At 46.9% G+C, this 21,073-nt stretch overlaps 2 protein-coding genes across 3 annotated transcripts in view; one reads left to right on the forward strand and one right to left on the reverse strand.

The window, feature by feature from the left end:
• LOC119965434 (MRN complex interacting protein) overlaps nt 1-19,184 on the forward strand; it is a 20,460-nt gene extending 1,276 nt beyond the window's left edge. For both annotated transcript variants that reach the window (XM_038796214.1, XM_038796213.1), the window contains exons 2-7: nt 4,649-4,708; nt 9,333-9,430; nt 11,018-11,087; nt 13,178-13,329; nt 13,733-13,841; nt 15,617-19,184. In XM_038796214.1, coding sequence (XP_038652142.1) covers nt 9,405-9,430; nt 11,018-11,087; nt 13,178-13,329; nt 13,733-13,841; nt 15,617-16,354 — 1,095 coding nt within the window. In that variant the 5' untranslated portion in view covers nt 4,649-4,708; nt 9,333-9,404 and the 3' untranslated portion in view covers nt 16,355-19,184. The remainder of the gene's footprint in view (nt 1-4,648; nt 4,709-9,332; nt 9,431-11,017; nt 11,088-13,177; nt 13,330-13,732; nt 13,842-15,616) is intronic.
• Nucleotides 18,563-21,073, reverse strand: part of sqstm1 (sequestosome 1) — a 75,749-nt gene continuing 73,238 nt past the window's right edge. Inside the window, exon 11 of the mRNA XM_038796211.1 lies at nt 18,563-19,502. Coding sequence (XP_038652139.1) covers nt 19,345-19,502 — 158 coding nt within the window. The 3' untranslated portion in view covers nt 18,563-19,344. The remainder of the gene's footprint in view (nt 19,503-21,073) is intronic.

Genomic DNA, 21,073 nt, shown 5'->3' on the forward strand with positions numbered 1-21,073 from the left:
CTTCCTCAGGTGAATAGAGAGGTATGTTCCAGAAACATATATATAGACAAATTCAAAGATGCCAGACAATGCTTAGAATGTGAGCATTAGCAGGTAATTGAATCTTTACAGATCCAAAGATAGGGGTAACCCCAGGTTAAAGAGGTGTGAATTGTCTCAAGCCAGGACAGTGGGTAGGAATTTTGTGGGTAAGATTTGATTACCTGCGAATGCTCGCATTCTAAGCATTGTCTGGCATCTTTGAATTTGTCTATATCTATGTTTCTGGAACATTCCTCTTCATTCACGAGGAAGGAGCTGCGCTCCGAAAGCTAGTGTTTGAAACAAACCTGTTGGACTTTAACCTGGTGTTGTAAGACTTCTTACTGTGCCCACCCCAGTCCAACGCCGACATCTCTAGGGAAGGAAATCTGCCGTTCTTACCTGGTCGGGCCTCCATGTAACTCCAGACCCGCAGCAACGTGGCTACTTCTTAACTGCCCTCTGCAATGGCTAAGCAAACCGCTCAGTTCAAGGGCAGTTAGGGTTTGGTATCAAATGCTGGACTCACCAATAATACCCATGAATGAAAAAAAATTTCAGACACAGCTCATTGTATAAGAAAACAAATTCTCATCTTTACCTTAAATTCAGAAGAGTGTTTTAAAATGAATCCTTGGGCTGTGTACAGTGCTAACAAGACTGGTATTCAAAGTTCTCCTATCAAGGGCTGGTGGTGAGTGTCTTGAGGTGATGCAGTCCATCTGATGTAGGTACACTATGCTGTTAGGGAGGGAGTTCAGGAATTGTGATGCCGATCACGGGATGAATATAGTGTTCCTTTATATATTGTATCAATAGGTAATGTTGGCAAAAATTCCTTATGGCCTAACCAGTTCTAATGTTGCACATCACCTTTCCTCACTCTGTATTGTCTTGTTGCATACCATGGCACTGAACTAATGCCTTGTCCATTCCAGTCATGCCTTCCCTGGGTGCACGACGTTGTCAGTTGCTCTGCGCCTGGGAGAATGATCAGAGCTTTCTTTGGCAGAAATATGCTAACAAAACTGATCGTCACTTGTGGGGGCCAAATAATAGGACACGTGGACCTTTGAAAGAACATGATTGGGGCAGCACGGTAGCATGGTGGTTAGCATAAATGCTTCACAGCTCCAGGGTCCCAGGTTCGATTCCCGGCTGGGTCACTGTCTGTGCGGAGTCTGCACATCCTCCCCGTGTCTGCGTGGGTTTCCTCCGGGTGCTCCGGTTTCCTCCCACAGTCCAAAGATGTGCGGGTTAGGTGGATTGGCCATGCTAAATTGCCCGTAGTGTCCTAAAAAGTAAGGTTAATGGGGGGGGTTATTGGGTTACGGGTATAGGGTGGATACGTGGGTTTGAGTAGGGTGATCATTGCTCGGCACAACATCGAGGGCCGAAGGGCCTGTTCTGTGCTGTACTGTTCTATGTTCTATGATCAGATCTTTAATGGTCCTCCAATTACCAAGTGGTTTTCAGCTTGGAGACAGAGAGGGAGGATGAAGGGACTCTTGATTAATAGGATATGATTAGTGTTTCCCCAATAACCTGTACTGGGGCCACAGCTTTTCATCTTCTATACCAATGATGGACAAAGGAATAGTTAGTTTATTCAAGTTTGTAGAGGTAAGCGGTATAGTACATTGTAGAGCAGGGAATTACAATGGAATGTGAAAATACCAGAAATACACAGCAGGTTCAGCAGCATCTTTGTGAACAAAACTTTTTTTTAAATATTTTTATTGGATAAAGTTTTCATTATAAGAAAATAACACTACATTATGCAATAAATACATAAAGGTACAACACAAAAATAGCTTCAACCCCCTAACCCCACCCTTCAACATATAACTAAACAACTAAGCCACCACACCATTCCACTCCCCCCCCCCCCCCCCAGCAGCTGACGGTAGCTACCTCCGAAAAAGGGCATGAATGGCTGCCACCTCAACTAGAACCCTTCTACCCACCACTTAATGGTGTACTTGAACTTCTCTCGATATAGGAACTCCATTCGGTCGCCAATCAGGCTGAGGCACTAGGCGGAGTAGGAGATCACCCCAGCAGAACTCCCCTCTGGGTGGCACGGTGATTAGCACTGCTGCCTCACAGCTCCAGGGTCCTGAGTTAAATTCTGGCCTCGGGTGAAATGTGTGGAGTTTTCACATTCTCCCCGTGTCTGCGTGGGTTTCCTCCGGGTGCTCCGTTTTCCTCCCACAGTCCAGAGATATGCAGGTTAGGTGGATGGGCCATGCTAAATTGCCCCTTAGTGTCAAAAAGGTTAGGTGGGGTTATGAGGTAGGGTGGAGGTGTAGGCTTAAGCAGGGTGTTCTTTCCAAGGGCTGGAGCAGACTTGGAGTCATAGATGTTTACAGCATGGAAACAGGCCCTTTGGCCCAGCTTGTCCATGCCGCCCACCTGATGGGCCAAATGGCCTCCTTCTGCACTGTAAATTCTATGTGAACAAGGCAAAGGCAAGGACATCGCCCTTCACCCCTGTCTGCGGCACCTGTGAGTCCTAAAATGATGACCAGCGGGCAAGGCTCCAGCTCGATATCAAGAATCCCTGGCATGGTGTCAACGAAGGAGACCCAGAGGTTTACAAGTTTTGGAAACAGCCAGAAAATGTGGATATGATTCGCCGGCCCCCGAGAACAATGTTCGCATTTATCCTCCACCCCTGAGCGAAAAACACTCATCCTCGCCTTGGTCAGATGTGCCCTGAGCACCACCTTGAAATGAGTCAAGCGGAGCCTAGCACAGGAGGAGGTGGAGTTGACCCTGGAAAGAGCCTCACTCCACCCCCCCCCAATCAAAAACCAGACCCAGCTCACCCTCCCACTTCCTCTTCACCTCATCCAACGGAGCCTTCTCTGCCAACAGGGCCTGGCCATCAATGTCCAAAATCCACCCTCCGTCCAATTAACTCCTCCTACCTACCCCCCCCCCCCCCAAGACCTGAACTACAAATCCAAACCCGCTGGTCCACAAATAGATGATTCATACGAATCGGGGCTAATAACTTGGAGCCGAGCTTAAAGTTTTGTCGAAAGTGCCTCCAAATCCTCAGCGTGGACACCACTACCAAATCGAGGTAGATTTTACAGGGAAAATGGCAGCGAGGCAGTTACCAAGGCCCCCAAACTAGAACCACTACAAGAGCCCAACTCTATCTGTCCCTATATTGAATTTGGATCCTTGATACCTTTTCAATATTAGCTGCACAGTAATAAAACAAGAAATTAGGGAACGCTAAGCTACCCGACTGTCTCTCTGAAGAAACGCCCTCTGACTCCTTGGGGGTCTTGCCGTCCCAAATGAAGGAAGCTATCACTTTGTTGACTCCCGCAAAGAAAGATTTGGGGAGAAATGTAGGGAGACACTAAAAAAGAAATGAAAACCTCGGGAGCACATCATTTTAATAGTCTGAGCCCTGGCCACCAAGGACAAGGGCAGGTTACCCCACTTCTGCAAGTCAGATCTGACCGCATTCATCAGCCTAGTATCATTTAATTTATAGAGGGAGGCCCAATCATGGGCTAGCCAGGTAACGAAAGCTAGGGTGGGATTTACCAGCTGGTCACGGCGGTGTGAAATCCCGGTCCCACGCCGCCGCACACCGGCTATGAGAAGTGCTGGCAATGGGAAATCCCGTGACAGGTATATCCTGCTGGCGGGCTACCTCCCCTGCCGAATAACACACGGTAGGGTGGTCGGGAGGAGGTCTCTTGTTCTGCCCAGTGCCTCGGCCTGCTTGAGTGACCCACTGGAATACACCGTGAGGGATCGGTCGAAGGGTTCTTCTCGAGAAGGCAGCCATTCATGTCCTCTGTCAAAGAGCTAGTCACTGTCATTTGTTGGAGGGATTTTTTGGGTTAAGCTTCGTTTTACTTTTGGGGGGGTGGGGCGTTGGGATTGGGCGGATGGTTAAGTTTGCCGTTTTTGTTACGTGTTGTGGTTTTCCTTTGTTTCAATGGAAAATGTTCTTAATTAAAATATACTTTTTTTTCAAACTATAATCAAATTTCTAACCCCCTCCTCTTTAACTTGCCACACCCAGACAAACACAGAGGAGAAAGAGAGAAAGAGAAACAGGTGGACGTGTTGCAATTGGATTCTTTCAGTCGAGGCCTCCGGATGGATGCAGTCTTTGCTTTCAGGCTGTTATAGTTTTCACTGTAGATTCACTGGGGTCTTGGGACCTCTGCAGACTCAGAAACAGCATGCAGGAAATATTTTGAAGAAAGAGAGAGCAACACACAGCCTCTCCTCTCAGCATCCAGGAGCTTTCTGCCTGGTTCTCTGGAAAAGCCCTACCTGGCAGGACCCAGCTGCTATCTGTTGCCAGGCAGAATACGGTCTCTGGCCAATCCATTGGCCACCAGCCACCCAACCAAACCAAATCTCTCAGGTGACAAAAAGTCTTGAGTTCTGGTCTCAATCTCCGTAGCACAGTGCACTATTTTGCAACTTTTGGGTTTCTCTCTTTCCCTGCTCAACTTAAAGGTCCAGGGACCAAAAATGATAACCACAAAGTAAAAGAAATAAGGAAATCAACAATAGGAAGGGCTCTTACATTATTTAATGCATCCTTATACTGAAACTTTTTAATCGGTATTTTCTGTTTTAGGTTAAGAAGAGTAAGAAGTGGAACTGTAAATTGTGTGGAGAGAAGCAGTCACTGCTCAAGGTGAGCTTGCTGATTTTGTTACACTCACTCTGAGTACAGGAAGGACCTTCAGTGAACCAGAGAGGTTGTGCAAGTCACTACTAGTGAAAACCTGGGCGAAGGGGAGAGCTCCACCAACAAAATGGCTGTTTTGTTCGTTAGAATCTGTCAGCACAGGAAAAGGCCATTCGGCCTATCATGTCTGTGCTGGCTATTTGAAAGGCCTAGCCATTTAATCCCACTGCCCGGCTCTTTTTCCATAGCACTGCACATTCTGACTTTCAATATGTATCCAATTCCCATTTGAATGTTTCCATTGAATCTGTTTCTACCAGGAAGCACTTTCTCAGTCACAACAACTTGCTGTGAGAAAATGTCCCCCTTGCCCCTCTGGTATAAAATCTGTCTCCTGTGGTTACCCATCCTCTCGCCACTGGAAACAGGTGCTCCCTCTAGAGCCAATTTTTCTTACTCCATTAAGCCCCTCATGATTTTGAACACTCCGCTTAATCATCACTGTTCTAAGCAGAGCCACCCAGGCCTTCACTGTCCTGAACAGAGCCATTCAGCACCTTCACTGCCCCAAACAGAGCCATCCAGGACCCTCCCTGCCCCAAACAGAGCAATTCAGCACCTTCACTGCCCCAAACAGAGCCATCCAGGTCCTATTTGCCCCAAATACAGCCATCCAGGACTCTCCCTGCCCCAAACAGAGCCATCCAGGACTTTGCCTGCAGTAAGCAGAGCCATCCAGGACCCTCACTGCCCCAAACAGAGCCATCCAGGTCCTATTTGCCCCAAATACAGCCATCCAGGACCTTCACTGCTCCAAACAGCCATCCAGGTCTTCATTGCCCGAAATAGAGCCATCCAGCACCTTCACTGCCACAAACAGAGCCACCCAGGACCCTCCCTGCCCCAAATAGAGCCATCCAGGACCCTCACTGCCACAAACAGAGCCATCCAGGACCCTCCCTGCCCCAAATAGAGCCATCCAGGACCTTCACTGCCCCAAACAGAGCCATCCAGGACCCTCACTGCCCCAAACAGAGCCATCCAGGACCTTCTCTGCCTCAAACAGAGCCATCCAGGACCCTCACTGCCCCAAACGGAGCCATCCAGGACCCTCACTGCCCCAAACAGAGCCATCCAGGACCTTCTCTGCCTCAAGCAGAGCCATCCAGGACTCTCCCTGCCCCATACAGAGCCATCCAGGACCTTCTCTGCCTCATGCAGAGCCATCCAGGACCTTCACTGCCCCAAACAGAGCCATCCAGGACCTTCTCTGCCCCATACATATCCATCCAGGACCTTCACTGCCCCATACAGAGCCATCCAGGACTCTCCCTGCCCCATACAGAGCCATCCAGGACCTTCACTGCCCCATACATAGCCATCCAGGACCTACACTGCCCCATACAGAGCCATCCAGGACCTTCTCTGCCCCATACAGAGCCATCCAGGACCCTCACTGCCCCAAGCAGAGCCATCCAGGACTTTGCCTGCAGTAAGCAGAGCCATCCAGGACCTTCACTGCCCCATACAGAGCCATCCAGGACCTTCTCTGCCCCCTACAGAGCCATCCAGGACCTTCACTGCCCCATACAAAGCCATCCAGGACCTTCACTGCCCCAAAGACAGCCATCTAGGACCTTCACTGCCTCGAACAGAGCCATCCAGGACCTTCACTGCCCCAAAGACAGCCATCCAGGACCTTCACTGCCTCAAACAGAGCCATCCAGGACCCTCACTGCCCCAAGCAGAGCCATCCAGGACTTTCTCTGCCCCAAACAGAGCCATCCAGGACCCTCACTGCTCCAAACAGAGCCAACTAGGGCCTTCATTGCACCAAGCAGAGCCATCTTGGACCTTTACTGCCCTAAGCAGAGACATTTTGGACCTTCACTGCCTCAAACAGAGCCATCCAGGACTTTCTCTGCCCCAAACAGAGCCATCCAGGACCTTTACTGCCTCAAACACAGCCATCCAGGACCCTCACTGCCTCAAACACAGCCATCCAGGACCCTCACTGCCTCAAACACAGCCATCCAGGACCTTCACTGCCTCAAACACAGCCATCCAGGACCCTCACTGCCTCAAACACAGCCATCCAGGACCTTCACTGCCTCAAACACAGCCATCCAGGACCCTCGCTGCCTCAAACACAGCCATCCAGGACCTTCACTGCCTCAAACAGAGCCATCCAGGACCCTTATTGCCTCAAACAGAGCCATCCAGGACCCTTACTGCCTCAAACAGAGCCATCCAGGACTCTCCCTGCCCCAAGCAGAGCCATCCAGGACTCTCCCTGCCCCAAGCAGAGCCATCCAGAACCTTCCCTGCCTCAAACAGCCATCCAGAACCTTCACTGCCCCAAACAGAGCCATCCAGGACCTTCACTGCCCCAAACAGAGCCATCCAGGACCTTCACTGGCCCATACAGAGCCATCCAGGACCTTCACTGGCCCATACAGAGCCATCCAGGACCTTCACTGGCCCATACAGAGCCATCCAGGACCTTCACTGGCCCATACAGAGCCATCCAGGACCTTCACTGGCCCATACAGAGCCATCCAGGACCTTCACTGGCCCATACAGAGCCATCCAGGACCTTCACTGGCCCATACAGAGCCATCCAGGACCTTCACTGGCCCATACAGAGCCATCCAGAACCTTCACTGCCCCAAACAGAGCCATCCAAGCTTCTTGAGTCTCCACATAACTGAAGCTCCACAACTATGTTATCTTATTGAATGCGACATCACTATTAGGTGTGAAGGAGAAAAACTCAGATGTACACTGCACACCAGGGATAATAATCCTTCAATACTTCTCCAATAGCTAATGAGAATGACAACTCATGCTAATGATGAAAAAAGTCCATCATCCAAATGGGAAGCACACACATGTGTACCTGAGATGTGTCAAAGAACAATACAGCACAGGAACAGGCCCTTCGGCCCTCAAAACCTGGGCTGATCACATGTCCTATCTAGACCAACCACCTATATCCTATACCCCATCTGTTCATGTGTCTATCCAGATAGGCCTTAAACGTATCTGCCTCAACTACCTCACTTGGCAGTGCATTCCAGGCTACCATCACCCTCTGTAAAAAAGCTTCCCCGCACATCTCCACTGAACCTGTCTTCCCCCCCCCCCCCCCCCCCAACCTTGAACATTTGTCCCCTTGTAATTTTAAATTCCGCCCTGGGGAAAAGCCTCCAACTGTTCACCCTATCCATACCCTTCATAATTTTATAAACTTCTATCAGGACGCCCCTCAGCCTCTGTCGCTCTAGGGAGAACAATCCTAGTTAATTCAATCTCTCCTCATACCTAATACACTCCATACCAGGCAACATCCTGGTAAACCTTTTCTGTACTCTCTCCAAAGCCTCCACGTCTTCTGATAGTGCGGTGATCAGAATTGGACACGGTATTCCAAATGTGGCCTCATCAACATTCTTTATAACTGTAACATAATTTGCTAACTTTTGTACTCAATTATCAAACTTTTATGACTAATACAGTGTACACTTATTCTAAATGTCCTCATTGCAAACCTACTCGGAGAATAAATGGAATGATATGATGTGGGGGTGACACCCCTGTCTGCTGTAGCTCTGTGGCTGACACTGACCTACTCTGTCTCAGATGGCCTTGGATTCAAGTCCAACCCCAAAGCATGAAATCCAGGCTGATACACCTATGTGGTACTGAGGGAAGTGCTGCACTGTCAGAGGTTCCTTCTTTCAGATAAGGCATAGAATCACAGAAAAATACAGTGCAGAGGAGACCCTTCGGCCCATCGAGTCGGCACTGACTCATGCGAAATACCTGACCGAGCTGCCTAATCCCATTTGCCAGCAATTAGCCCAAAGCCTTGAATGTTATGACTTGCCCAGGCCCTGTCATCTGGATGTAAAGCATTCCGTGATACTGCTCCAAGAAGAGCAGGGAAGTTCTCCCCGGTGTCCTGGACATTACCTGTGACTCAGCCAACATCATTAAAAACAGGTCTCACCACATCTGAGAGAGAAGGGAGCTGACGTTTCGAGTCTGGATGACTGTCAAAGTCATGCTGAATAGTGGTACTATCAGCACCCTTCTTAGCCTTAATCACCCCCATTTTCATTCCCTTTGTCTTTCTGTCCACAATGACTTTGCCCATCTACACCTATCGCTTGCCCCCTATCCAGCCCCACCGCTCCATGCCCCCCCCCCCCCCCCCCCCCCCCCCCCCGGCAGCAGTATCAATCTGACCCTATTCCCAGTTCTCTCTCCAGCTTTGACAAAGAGTCATCCAGACTCGAAACGTTTGTTCCCTTCTCTCTCTCCACAGAGGCTGTCAGACCTGCTGCGATTGTGCAGTATTTTCTGTTTCAGATTCCAGCATCCGCGGTAATTTGCTTTCATCGCAAAAAACAGACCATCTGGTGGCGTATCTCATTGCTATTTGTGGGAGCTTCTGTTTCTTACACTGCAACAAGTATTTTTAAAGTACTTCATTTTTTTATCAAGCATTCTGAATTCTGGGATGTCTTGAGATCGTGAAAGGTGCTGTACAGATGCAGTTTTTCTCTGTGTCTCTGTGTTTTATTTTCTCCTCACAATTAATGATTTCATGTGACAATTTCCACAGGTATATGGCCAGGGCTCGGGGGCTGACTGTCGAAGACATGTGCAGAAGCTGAACCTGCTGCAGGGGGAGAGTATGCAGGCGATGGAAGCTGCTGCATGGTAACTTCTCATCCTCTTCCATCTGTCCTCTGGGTTAATAACATAATCCACAGAATGTTACAATGCAGAAGGCGGCGTTCAAACCATCCAGCTGCTGGGGCACTTCAGAAGCTATCCAATTGGCCCCATTCTTCCTGTCCCCTTTCAAACATTTATTTTTCAAATATGTATGATTTTGAAAGTTACTATTAAATCAGCTTCAGGCAGTGCATTCCAGATCATCATAACTTGTGTAAAAACAGTTCTCATCTCCCCTCTTGTTAATTAACAGGAGCCAAGTGGAAAGATTGATTGACGATATTAACCGTTGAGTTTTTGCCTTTTTGTTAAAATTGGTGCGGATCACAGAATGCAACCATAGTATGAGGCCATTCAGCCCTCCCGTGCTCTGCCAGCTCTGTAAAAGAGCTACCCAATTAGTTCCAGACATCAGCCTTTTCCCCATAATCCTGCAAATCAACCATCTTTTCTAAATCGCTGGCTTTTAAAGCAGGCCAGCAGCACGGTTCGATTCCCGTACCAGCCTCCCCGGACAGCCGCCGGAATGTGGCGACTAGGGGCTTTTCACAGTAACTTCATTGAAGCCTACTCGTGACAATAAGCGATTTTCATTTCATTTCATTAATTCTTTCATGGGAGGTGACCGTCCCAGGCAAGCCCGGCACCTGTTACCCATCCCTAATTGCGCTTGAACTGAGTGACTTGCGAGGCCATTTCAGAGGGCAGTAACGATCCAGTCGCATTGCTGTGGGTCTGGAGTCCCAGACTGGGTAAGTACGGCAGATTTCCTTCTTTGAACCCATATCCCCAGAGCATTAACCTGGCTCTCTGCAATGCTTGTGACGTTAGCAATACACCATTGCCTTCAAGTGCATACCCAGTTACCCGTTAAAATTTCCGATGGAATCTGATTCCTCCAGCCTCTCAGATAACACATTCCAGATATTAATAACCCTCTGTCTGAAGAAATTTCTTCTCGTTTTACGCTCTAATTATTTTGACAATTATTTTTAATTTCTGGTTACTGATCCACTTGCCAGAGAAAACAGTTTCTCCCTATTTACTCTGTCAAACACCTTGATAATTTAGAACAGCTCTATCAGATCCCTCATCAACCTTTTCTGCTTTAAAGAGAGTCTGCAGCGACCCTCTGAAAGAACACTCTACCCAGGCCCACTCCTTTGCCCTATCTCTGTAACCCACCTAGCTTGCACATTTTTGGACACTATAGTAGTTTCTATAGTAGTTGAGGTCAAAACGCGTGATTACAAGAAGGAATTAGATCCAGCTCTTGGGGCTAAAGGAATCAAAGGATATGGGGGGAAAGTGGGATCAGGGTATTGAACTTGATGATCAGCCGTGATCATAATGAATAGTGGAGCAGGCTTGAAGGGCCAAATGGCCTCCTGCTTCTATTTTCTATGTATGTTTCTATGTAAGGGGCAATTTAGCATGACCAATCCATCTAACCGGCACAACTTTGGACTGGGGGAGGAAACTGGGTTGCTCGTCCTTCGTAACCTTCACTTCTGCCTCATCTGTATTTTTTAAATTATTGTGGGGATTCTCTTTTCTGTTTTACGGCAGGTCCATTGAGGAGTCAACGTGTTCAAGCACTGTCTGCAATTCCGGAAGATTTTGTACAATGAGTGACCAGGTGAGAGAGATCGAAGTGGAGGGTAGGCTTCCCATAAACTCTCGACTCCCCCAAAATTGATCTACGGTGACATTGGAGCTTTGCAGAGCCCATTCCCATTTCTCCCCTGGGTTGCTAACACTTTTTGAACATCAGTTGGAGTTGGTTTTTATGACTCGACGGCTGATTCCATGATCCGGGATCAGATCATTTTCGGGGTCCAGTCTGACTCCCTGCAGGAGCAGCTCCTCAAAATCAAACTGACCGCTCAATATCCGGCTGGTAAAGTGATTATACTTAGCTATACCGAGTTCAATTAGAATTGAGTTATGTGTCAACCAGAGTAGGTACGGATGACAGGCTCCCTTTCCTGAAGTGATATTAGTGAAACCAGTTGGATTTTTAATGACAATCCAGCCATAAATTATCAAGATTTTGTATTCAATTTATTTGAATGCCATTTATCTTGAATGGCACGTGAGGCTTTGAATTCATAATCAGTCATAGCCGTCCCCAACCATACCCTGATCATTGCTGTTTGTTGGCGCTGCAGCAAAGTGACTGGTGTTTTTAGCCTAACAGATAGTGTGTTTTGACAAAAACAAATACTTGATTGGAAACAATTCAGAGAAGATTAACTCGGATGATTCCTGGAGTGAAGAGGTTCTCTTGTGAGGAAAGGTCTTTTTTTTATTTTTTCATAGGACATGGGTCACTGGGATGTCCAGCATTTGTGGCTTATCCCTAATTTGCCTATGAACTAAGAGGTTTGCTCGGCCATTTCAGAGCAGTTCAGAGTCACCACATTGCTGTGGGTCTGGAGTCACCTGTAGGCCAGACCCAGGTACGGATTTCCTTCCCTAACGGGCACGAGGGAACCACATGGGTTTTTATGGCAACCCCTTGGTCATGGTGACCATTACTGTGACTAGCTCTATATTAAGGACATAGAACAGTACAGCACAGAACAGGCCCTTCGGCCCTCGATGTTGTGCCGAGTATTAGTATTGTCCGAAACCAAGATCAAGCTATCCAACTCCCTGTCATTCTGGTGTGCTCCATGTGCCCATCCGATAACCGCTTGAAAGTTCCTAAAGTTTCCGACTCCACTATCACAGCAGGCAGTCCATTCCACACCCTAACTACTCTCTGAGTTAAGAACCTACCTTGGACATCCCTCCTATATCTCCCACCCTGAATCTTATAGTTATGCCCCCTTGCAACAACTACATCCACCCGAGGAAATAGTCTTTGAACGTCCACTCTATCTATCCCCCTCATAATTTTATAATCCAGATATTCCATATTGATTAATTGAATTAAAATTCCACCAGTCGCTACAATGGGATTTGAACCCATGACCATAGAACATTAGCCTGACAAGCAGGCTGGGTGTATGCACATTGGAGTTTAGAAGAATGAGAGGTGACATTTTGCAACAGGAGCTTTTGAGGGGTTGAGACAGGGTGGATGCTGAGATGATGTTTCAGCTCATTGGCGCGGGGGGGGGGGGGGGGGGGGGGGGGGGATCCAGAACTCGGGGGCACAGTTTTAAATAAGGGATCTCCTATTTAAGATGGAATTTCTTCTCTCATTGGGTCATTAATCTTTGAAATTCTTTTTCCCAGAGAGTAGTGGAGGCTGGGTTAGACATTATTTGATCTACAAGGGCGAGAAGGGCGGCAAGAAAATGAAGTTAAGGCTACAATCAGATCAACCACGTTCTCCCCGTGTGTGCGTGGGTTTCCTCCGGGTGCTCCGGTTTCCTCCCACAGTTCTAAAATGTGCAGGTTAGGTTGATTGGCCATGTTAAATTGCCCTTAGTGTCCAAAATAAAAGGTTAGGTGGGGTTACGGGATAGGATGCAGCAGGCTTACGTAGGGTGCTCTTTCCAAAGGCCGGTGCAGACTCGATGGGCGAAATGGCTACCTGCACTGTAAATTCTATGATTATTGAATGGTGGAGCAGGCCTGATGGGCCAAATGGCCTACTCCTGTTCCTATTTCTTATGATCCTCTTGTATTATAAAGTGGCAGTATCTTCATTTGGAAATGAATATGTGATTTAATGTTACTCTGACTTTGTCTCTTGCATATTGTTTATTGGATCAGGTTGAGAGCCCAGCCAGCAACCGCTGGAGTGTTTATCTGGACCAGAAACCCGTTGAAGAAGCATCAGAGGATGAGGGAGAAGGTGGAGAGGTTGTGTACACGGACCGCCAGCACTTCCAGGCAGGCGTGAGGAATGCCAGCAGGGATGGAAGGTCAGAGGATGGGGGTTGGAATTCCAAAGCAATTCTGGTGAGCCACGTGGTGATCCTCTCAATCATGGAGATTGGGCCAGTCCCTGGTTTGACCTTGGAGGAGGTGGTGGGTACACTATCGACTTGATTAGGAGGTGGTCCAGAGAGTTGGAAGTTCCTGTTCTCAGGAGCTTTGCAACAAGATGCAGCTGACTCTCAGACCAGTTGGGAGCTAACTTAGTCGCAACCCCTCCACCACTGAAGACTCGCTGTTGTGTGGGAGGTGCTCAGTGAGGTGGGGGAGTGGACTAGTCAGAAGATTGTTGGGGAGTGGGAGCTTTGAAGTCACTGAGGGTGAAGAGCCATTCAGTTCAAATACTGTTGGGGAGAATGTGTTGGAATCTTTTCTCTTTTTCATTCCTAGGAAACGTAAAAGAGGATTAAACAGTGACTGCAAGCACCCGCATCCATATGGAAACAGTACTGATCACGATGAAAAGCAGTCTGCTCAGCAGAAGATGATAAGTTACCTGGTGAGAGTTCAACTGATGCGAACTTGTAAATGCCTTATAATTGTAGCTGGGAAATCCCTGATCTATACGTTTGTTGGAAGCATTTGGGCCCTCTATCTTGTTTCAGTTGCTCCAGGTGTCCGTCAATCCAGGAACAAGCCATGGTCTTGTTGGCTGGACACAGAACAGCTGGAGAGGATCATTTATTTATTTAGTGAATGCAAATCCCCAAAGTCAAGCGCTAACCTTCTCACTTTCTGAGTTTAAGAAGATTAGTTATTCTGTAGAGGGGATACTCCTCCGTAATTTGCAGCATTGTTTCCACAAGTGCTTAATGGGTTGTACTGAGGTCCTGGGGTTGGAGGTTGGCTGCACAGGGGCCCTGGCCTTTAACACGGAGCATTATCATTGAGGCAGTTCAAAGTCGAATGGCCTCCTCCTGTTCTGATGTCCCGCCATTGTTAAGATGCCCCACTAGATGGACCACTGGACATTCCTATTCCATGGAGGAAAGGTCCTGAAGCGAACTTTAGGGAGGATACTGTGACCCTCCCACAGGAACTCTGCTGAGGCCGCAACTCCATAGCTGGGTGGTGCAAAAGGAAATCTCTGAGCTTCACACTGAGAACTTGAGAGATCAATTAGCCCAAACGGTTGGTTTCATCTGCATCCGCCTTTTGGAGGGATTTGCCTAGCTGAGGTTAAGAGCTCCCACGTCTGGCGAGACTAGGGATGAATTTATGTTCCGATAATCTGGTGCAGTGATGTGTTCTGTCATTAACCTGGGCTCATTAACTCTTCAGAATTCTTAAAAAGCTGTTTTCAGTCACTGTTCCTCAGAACCATCCCTCCCTGTACTAAGCAGGCTGACGGTGCTGGAAGTTTACAGTGAAGGTGAGTTGTGTCTCTTTGACAGACGATCTGAAACTGATCTCATTGCATCTCATGGCTCTCTATTGCCTTCTGCAAATATTTGGCTGGCTGGCCCTTAAAAGATGCAATGGTCTCTGTCTCAAACACTCTGAGTAACACAGTATTCCATACTTCTGTGTAAATAGATTTCTCCTATCTTCCCCTCATTGATGATTTTAAATTGGTAACTATTTTCCCTGACGCTCCCAACAAGACAACCTCTTCATTAGCTGAAACTATCAAACACCAAAGGATTCCGAATAAACTGAGTGGAACTAATAAACTTTGACTTTCACGAACGATTTATGGAAAACCATCAGTTGAATTATGCGCTTTACTCAGAAACTGATATTTGAAATAATCTGCTCCACAGTGTCTGATTGGCTCAGTGGGTAGCGCTGAGGTTATTGTTTTTAGGAAACATTTTAGTGAAGCATTTATAATTTTAACACTCTAAACAACCGAGCGGTCCAATACACACAACAGCCTCACAGTAACATACCCAACGTCCCCCTATCCTACCTCCTGACTACCCATATATTGGATTCCCTACCCGTGTTCTTCACTCCATGCCTCCCTTTCCAGCTGACGGTCAGTTTTCCACCTCCGAACGAACCCCTGAATTGATCGCCTTGAGGCAAACTTAATCTTCTCTAGTCTGAGAAACCCAGCCATGTCACTAACCCACACTCCTGACTTTGGAGGCTCCGAGTCCCTCCATCCCAACAAAATCTGTCTCCGGGCATTGTCCGAATTTGGGTGTAAAAGAGCGTGGTCTTGATGGCAGAGCTAGAGTACCAGAGGAGTGGACTTCAATTACCCAAAAGAGCCTTTCCTGCTCTCGATGACTTGTATGTTTACACTGGTATTTTTCTGTGTTCCAGAAATATGTGAATTCCAAACCAAGTGAGAACAGAAACAGGAACCCCGAGATTGGAGATGCGGAAAGGAGCAATGTTTTAAACTGGTCACAATTGGAATCTAATCCCACAGCCCACCTGAGAGATGAGGGCCAGCCTGGCACTGCCGCTTCTCCAGTCAAGAGACAGAGCTCCAGGTGGGATCAATTCCTACCCCATAGTAGTGCAGAAGACAATAAACTCTTCAATCAAGACTCTGGTGATGCTGAGAGCCATCCAACTTGGAAGAGGGGTTCTCCTTGCACTGACCAGCCCTCAGCATGTTTTGTACTAGAAGATCAAGGTGCATATAGAGATAGTTCTTCTCTAACCACTGATAATGGCTGGCCAAGTTCATCACTTGCCACTGGAAGAGTTACAGAAGGAATCGTGGCTCAACCACCCACTTCTCTGGAACTTGTTGGAGAAACCAGAGCGGTGCTGGGCTTGCCTGAACTTGCCAGTGATGTTCATGAGCCCAGCGGTCGTGTCTGCAAAGCTGTGAAAGCTACCCCGGCACATGAACCCATTCCTACATCATCCACACATGGTGTGCCTGGGGTTTTGCACATCCTAAAGTCGGGGACCCCTTTGACCCCACTTATTCAAATGGCCCATCAATTCTCAGCTTGTGGGATGCCCAGTGCAGCTCCCAGATTACACGTCAAACCCAGCTCCTTTCTGTCACTCTTTCAGACCGACGAGGATTTTGATGATTTGTGAGGCAAGTAAAATGACGCATTATTAAATCAGTAGCATCACAATATCCTGTACACAAACCCGCGCTAAATCCACCAGCGCACTTTTGTTGCTGGCATTAATCTGAGAGGAATTTTTAAAATTAAAGGTGGGTGAAAACATTATTTCAGGCAGTACTTGTGTGGAACAGCAAGAGTTGAAAATTGAGAAACGTCCTTCTTCTTTCCCCCAAGCTACTATTTTTTTGGAATGCTCGCTTCTATAGAATTACCAGGATGTGCTAAAACTGTAGCCAGAGATAAAAGATTCATGTTGGTTCCGGTTGTAGTCAGTGGGTTGGGTGAGGACAGGGATTAGCTGTGCTACCTTGCTGGGTTGCACAACGGTAATTGTTTAATTATCAATCCTTGGTAGGCCGGCATGGTGGCGCAGTGGTTAGCATTGCAGCCAATGGTGCTGAGGACCCAGGTTCGATCCTGGCCCCGGGTCACTATCCATGCAGAGTTTGCACATTCCCCCGTGTCTGTGTGGGTTCCACCCTAAAAACCCAAAGAAGTGCAGCTTCGGTGGATTGGCCACGCTAAAATTGCCCCTTAATTGGAAAAAAAAATTGGGATACTCTAAATTTATTTTTTAAATAACCAATTCTTGGCATAGCCATTACTTTGAGTGATTAGACAGATTTCCTGTTGCAGCTTTCGGCTGCAAAATTAAAATCATATCTGTTTGTCCCCAACCTTGAAATTAGATCAAATTAATTCCCAATTCATCATTTTCTCAAGCGATGCAGGCAGAAGAGGCTTCAACAAACTGGGGAACAAATAGGAGGGCATGCACTTGATAAAATGGCAGGTTGATTCAAAAGTTTGCAGCTTGTAGCTGGGGATGGATGGTGGGGTTTGTGTGTGTTGAGTGAATCTGTAAAATATTTCCAGATGTGACCACATTTCCTGTTTTAACTGTCATTCTAGAAATCGAGGAGCGAAAATAAAGCCAGGCAGTAGCTTCTCCACAGGAGCCTATTTAGCCCATCACACTGGTGCTGGCCCTTTGACAGAACTGTCTGATTTAATTCTAACCCCCAGCTTTTTCACCACAGCCCTGTAATAGCTCTTTTGAAATACAGATTTATGCTTTATGAAAGGTCCTTTGGAATCTGCTTCCACCGTACCTTCAGAAAATGCACTCCAGGAGTGTTGGTAGAAAGTGTTCCCCATTTACCCACTCCTTCTTTGGCCTATATTAAAATCTTGTTAGAGGAAAAAGTTTCTCTACTCACTATCACTTCTCTTATCATTTTGAACACCCGAGATAGAATAGTCCCCACTTCTCTAATCAACTGACTTACCTCATCCTGATAAACATCCTACCTACCCTATCTCGGGCTTGACATCCACAACAGTGGTGCCCGGAATTGTATTTAGTCAGTCATTTGTAAAGATTCAACATGGCTTTAGTGTTCAGTGTCCCTATTTGATTTTGCCCAGGGCTGTGCTGTGCTATTTTATGGGTTTTTAAAATGTTGACACTGAGTTGGGAAATTGGCGCAGGATTTAAGCTGGAACTGACTTTCGAGCAGCTGCAAGGATCATAGAATCGTAGGACACAGATGGAAGCTACCGAGCCTTTGCCAGATAAATCCAGTTACAATGAATTGTGAGCATTTATCCCCTTGAGCTTGCTCCACCATTTGATAAGATCATGGCTGATCTGATTGAGACAACTTACCTGTCTAACCCCTATACTCTGACTCCCTCATCAGTCAAAAATCTATCTCACTCAACCTTAAAAATCCATAATGACCCAGCCTCCACAGCTCCCTGGGGAAAGTGAATTCAGACTAACCACCCTCGGAAAACAAGTGTTCTCCTCTTGGTCTTCAATAGGAGACCCTTTATTTTTAAACTATGTCACCTCCTAATGTCTCGATGTCCACAGTGGATTTTACATCTCTCAGTAAGATCAACTTTCAATATTCTGCAGGTGGCACAGTGGTTAGCCCTGCTGCCTACGGCACTGAGGACCCGGGTTCGAATCCCGGCCCTGGGTCACTGTCCGTGTGGAGTTTGCACATTCTCCCCGTGTCAGCGTGGGTTTCACCCCCACAACCCAAAGATGTGCAGGTTAGGTGGATTGGCCATGTTAAATTGCCCCTTGGGTACTTTATTAACCATCGTGTATGAACGCCCTTCAACAAATATCGGTGCAGTCAGTAATTTCAATTCATTGCCATCTTTTTGTAATCCACATTTTATTTCAGGGATTAGCATAAAACGTACAGATTCTAATGCTAAATTATAACATTTTAAAGTGTTAATGAAGGCAGTAAAGTTCAGAAGCTTACATAATAGTGGGGAATTATGGGGTGGGGGAGGGGAAAGGGAGACAAAAGAATAACAAAGTCCCTCCCCTCAAATCTCTGGTTGAGCCTTACTATTTCCCAAGCCTCATTTAAGTAATTTGGTCCTGTGCATGCAGCAACTGAATTTTTATTCTCCTTCTCCCACAAATAATTTGGTCCCAATTATTCTGCAGATATGACCTACAAATGGATTTTTACCCCCCCTAAAAAGGTCAGACCCGGCCTATGCTCCTGGTGCTTACTCTGGGGTAGAGGCAGTAGGTTAATGATGAACAAAGGGCATGCCACAAACTTCTCCTTGGAGAGAAGAGTGCTCAGGTTGCCCAATCAAACACTAAAGCAGTAATGTAGTTAACATGACCCAGACTGAGCTGAGGCAACAAACTTGGGGGGGGGGGGGGGGTTAGTGAACAAGCAGGAGATATAATTAAGTGAGTCATTTTTATAATAACTTGCAAAACCAAAATTGTGGACCTTCTTCCCCGAACCTGGTAAGATATAGGTGCTAATTAAAATAGGCACCACCAAAAATCTGCTAGCCCTGATGGAACTTTCTAAAAGTACAATTTTCAAAAGTGCAGTTACAAGAGATTAAAATTCATTAACAGAAAATAGCAATCTAATATTGCTGATGGATCTTCTCCAAAGTGGTTTATTTGCGAGCTGGCCCTTTGGCAGGCTGCATGGCATCTAGTGCTGACCCAATGTCACACTGCTTGGTCTGCAAGAGCCGAGTCAACCAACCTCCTTCATCGTTGAATCCCATGGACAGCATCTGGGACAAGGCTTCTATCAGACATGGCGCTGCATCTGAAAGAGAACAGAAGATATATGTCAGAATCCTCTCAGAAAACAATTTATCCAAAAAGAGCAGATTAATGTAGAACCCCATGGATGCAATTCAATGCCCCATTGCGCCTGCCGCAGATCTGGGCGCAACAGTGAATCACACAAGAGCCCCAAATCAGGATCCAGGCCGATCGGGAGTCACCCGACTTGCTCTGCCCAGCACGATCTAGATCTCACCCTCGCTGGGAGAGATCCAGATTTGAATATTTAATTCAGCCTTACAACTTATTTAAATACCCGGATGCCGGATTTACCCAATGCCAGAGATTCACTGGCCACGCCCGAGGGACTTCGCCAGGGCACAAACGTGGACCAGTTGTAACGGCGAGACTTGGGGTAGTTAGTATGGACCATAAATGTCAACAGATTAGTTGGGCCTATTTCTGTTTTGTATGTTCAATGTAATTTTACTGCTGTAAAACTCAGCAATAGGCCAAATGTTAGTGGTTCTAGAATACAAATTACCATCTTCTCAGAGGCAATTAAAGATGGGACTACAAAATGAATAAAAATCTTATGGAATTGGCAGGAGGACAACAAAGCGGTCTTCGCTCCCTTTTCACAGGCCCAACAACATGGTCCTGGATATCTGCAATTTTCCCACAAAAGCTATCTTGTCACAGGAGATTTTTTTTTTTTTTTAAAAACCTAGATAAAATATATAAAATAAATACGGAGTTAAGAACGACGGAATCAAGATACACATCAGCCATGATCTTGTGGCTGGTATAATGGATCGATGAATTTGAATGGTGGGACTGGATGGACCTAGTCATTTATGTAGTGTACCAAGTGAGAAGCAGTCACCTGTGGACCAATTGGCACCACATGATCCTACAATTTAATACGGTCAAGCTCTCCCTGGCTTATTTGCACTGAACCCCATCATGGTCAGGCTCCCAGAGATCTGAAGTTTCACAATTCACTAAGGTGAGATTATCAAGGTTGAAACTTGGAACTTTACACATGTGCATGGCTCATTTGCATTTTTATAGCACCTAGAACATAGAACAGTACAGCACAGAACAGGCCCTTCGGCCCTCGATGTTGTGCCAAGCAATGATCACCCTACTTAAACCCACGTAACCCAACAATCCCCCCATTAACCTTACACTACGGGCAATTTAGCATGGCCAATCCACCTAACCCGCACATCTTTGGACTGTGGGAGGAAACCGGAGCACCCGGAGGAAACCCACGCACACACGGGGAGGACGTGCAGACTCCACACAGACAGTGCCCCAGCCGGGAATCGAACCTGGGACCCTGGAGCTGTGAAGCATTGATGCTAACCACCATGCTATCGTGAGGCCCCTTTACGTTAAGGAGTGTAAATTGCCCAAAAACACCAAGTCAAAGTTTGAAAATCCAACCAATGTGACTTCATGAACTAATACAATAGTAACCACAGTAGACAGATGGTTGTCAACCCGAAACATTTCTCTCCACAGATACTGCCAGATCTGTTGAGCATTTCCAATATTTTCTATTTGACTTCAAGGGCTGCCTAAGTTAATAAAAAACTTTCCCTT

This window comes from Scyliorhinus canicula, chromosome 4 (genome assembly GCF_902713615.1).
Source record: "Scyliorhinus canicula chromosome 4, sScyCan1.1, whole genome shotgun sequence".
Classification (NCBI taxonomy): domain Eukaryota; kingdom Metazoa; phylum Chordata; class Chondrichthyes; order Carcharhiniformes; family Scyliorhinidae; genus Scyliorhinus; species Scyliorhinus canicula.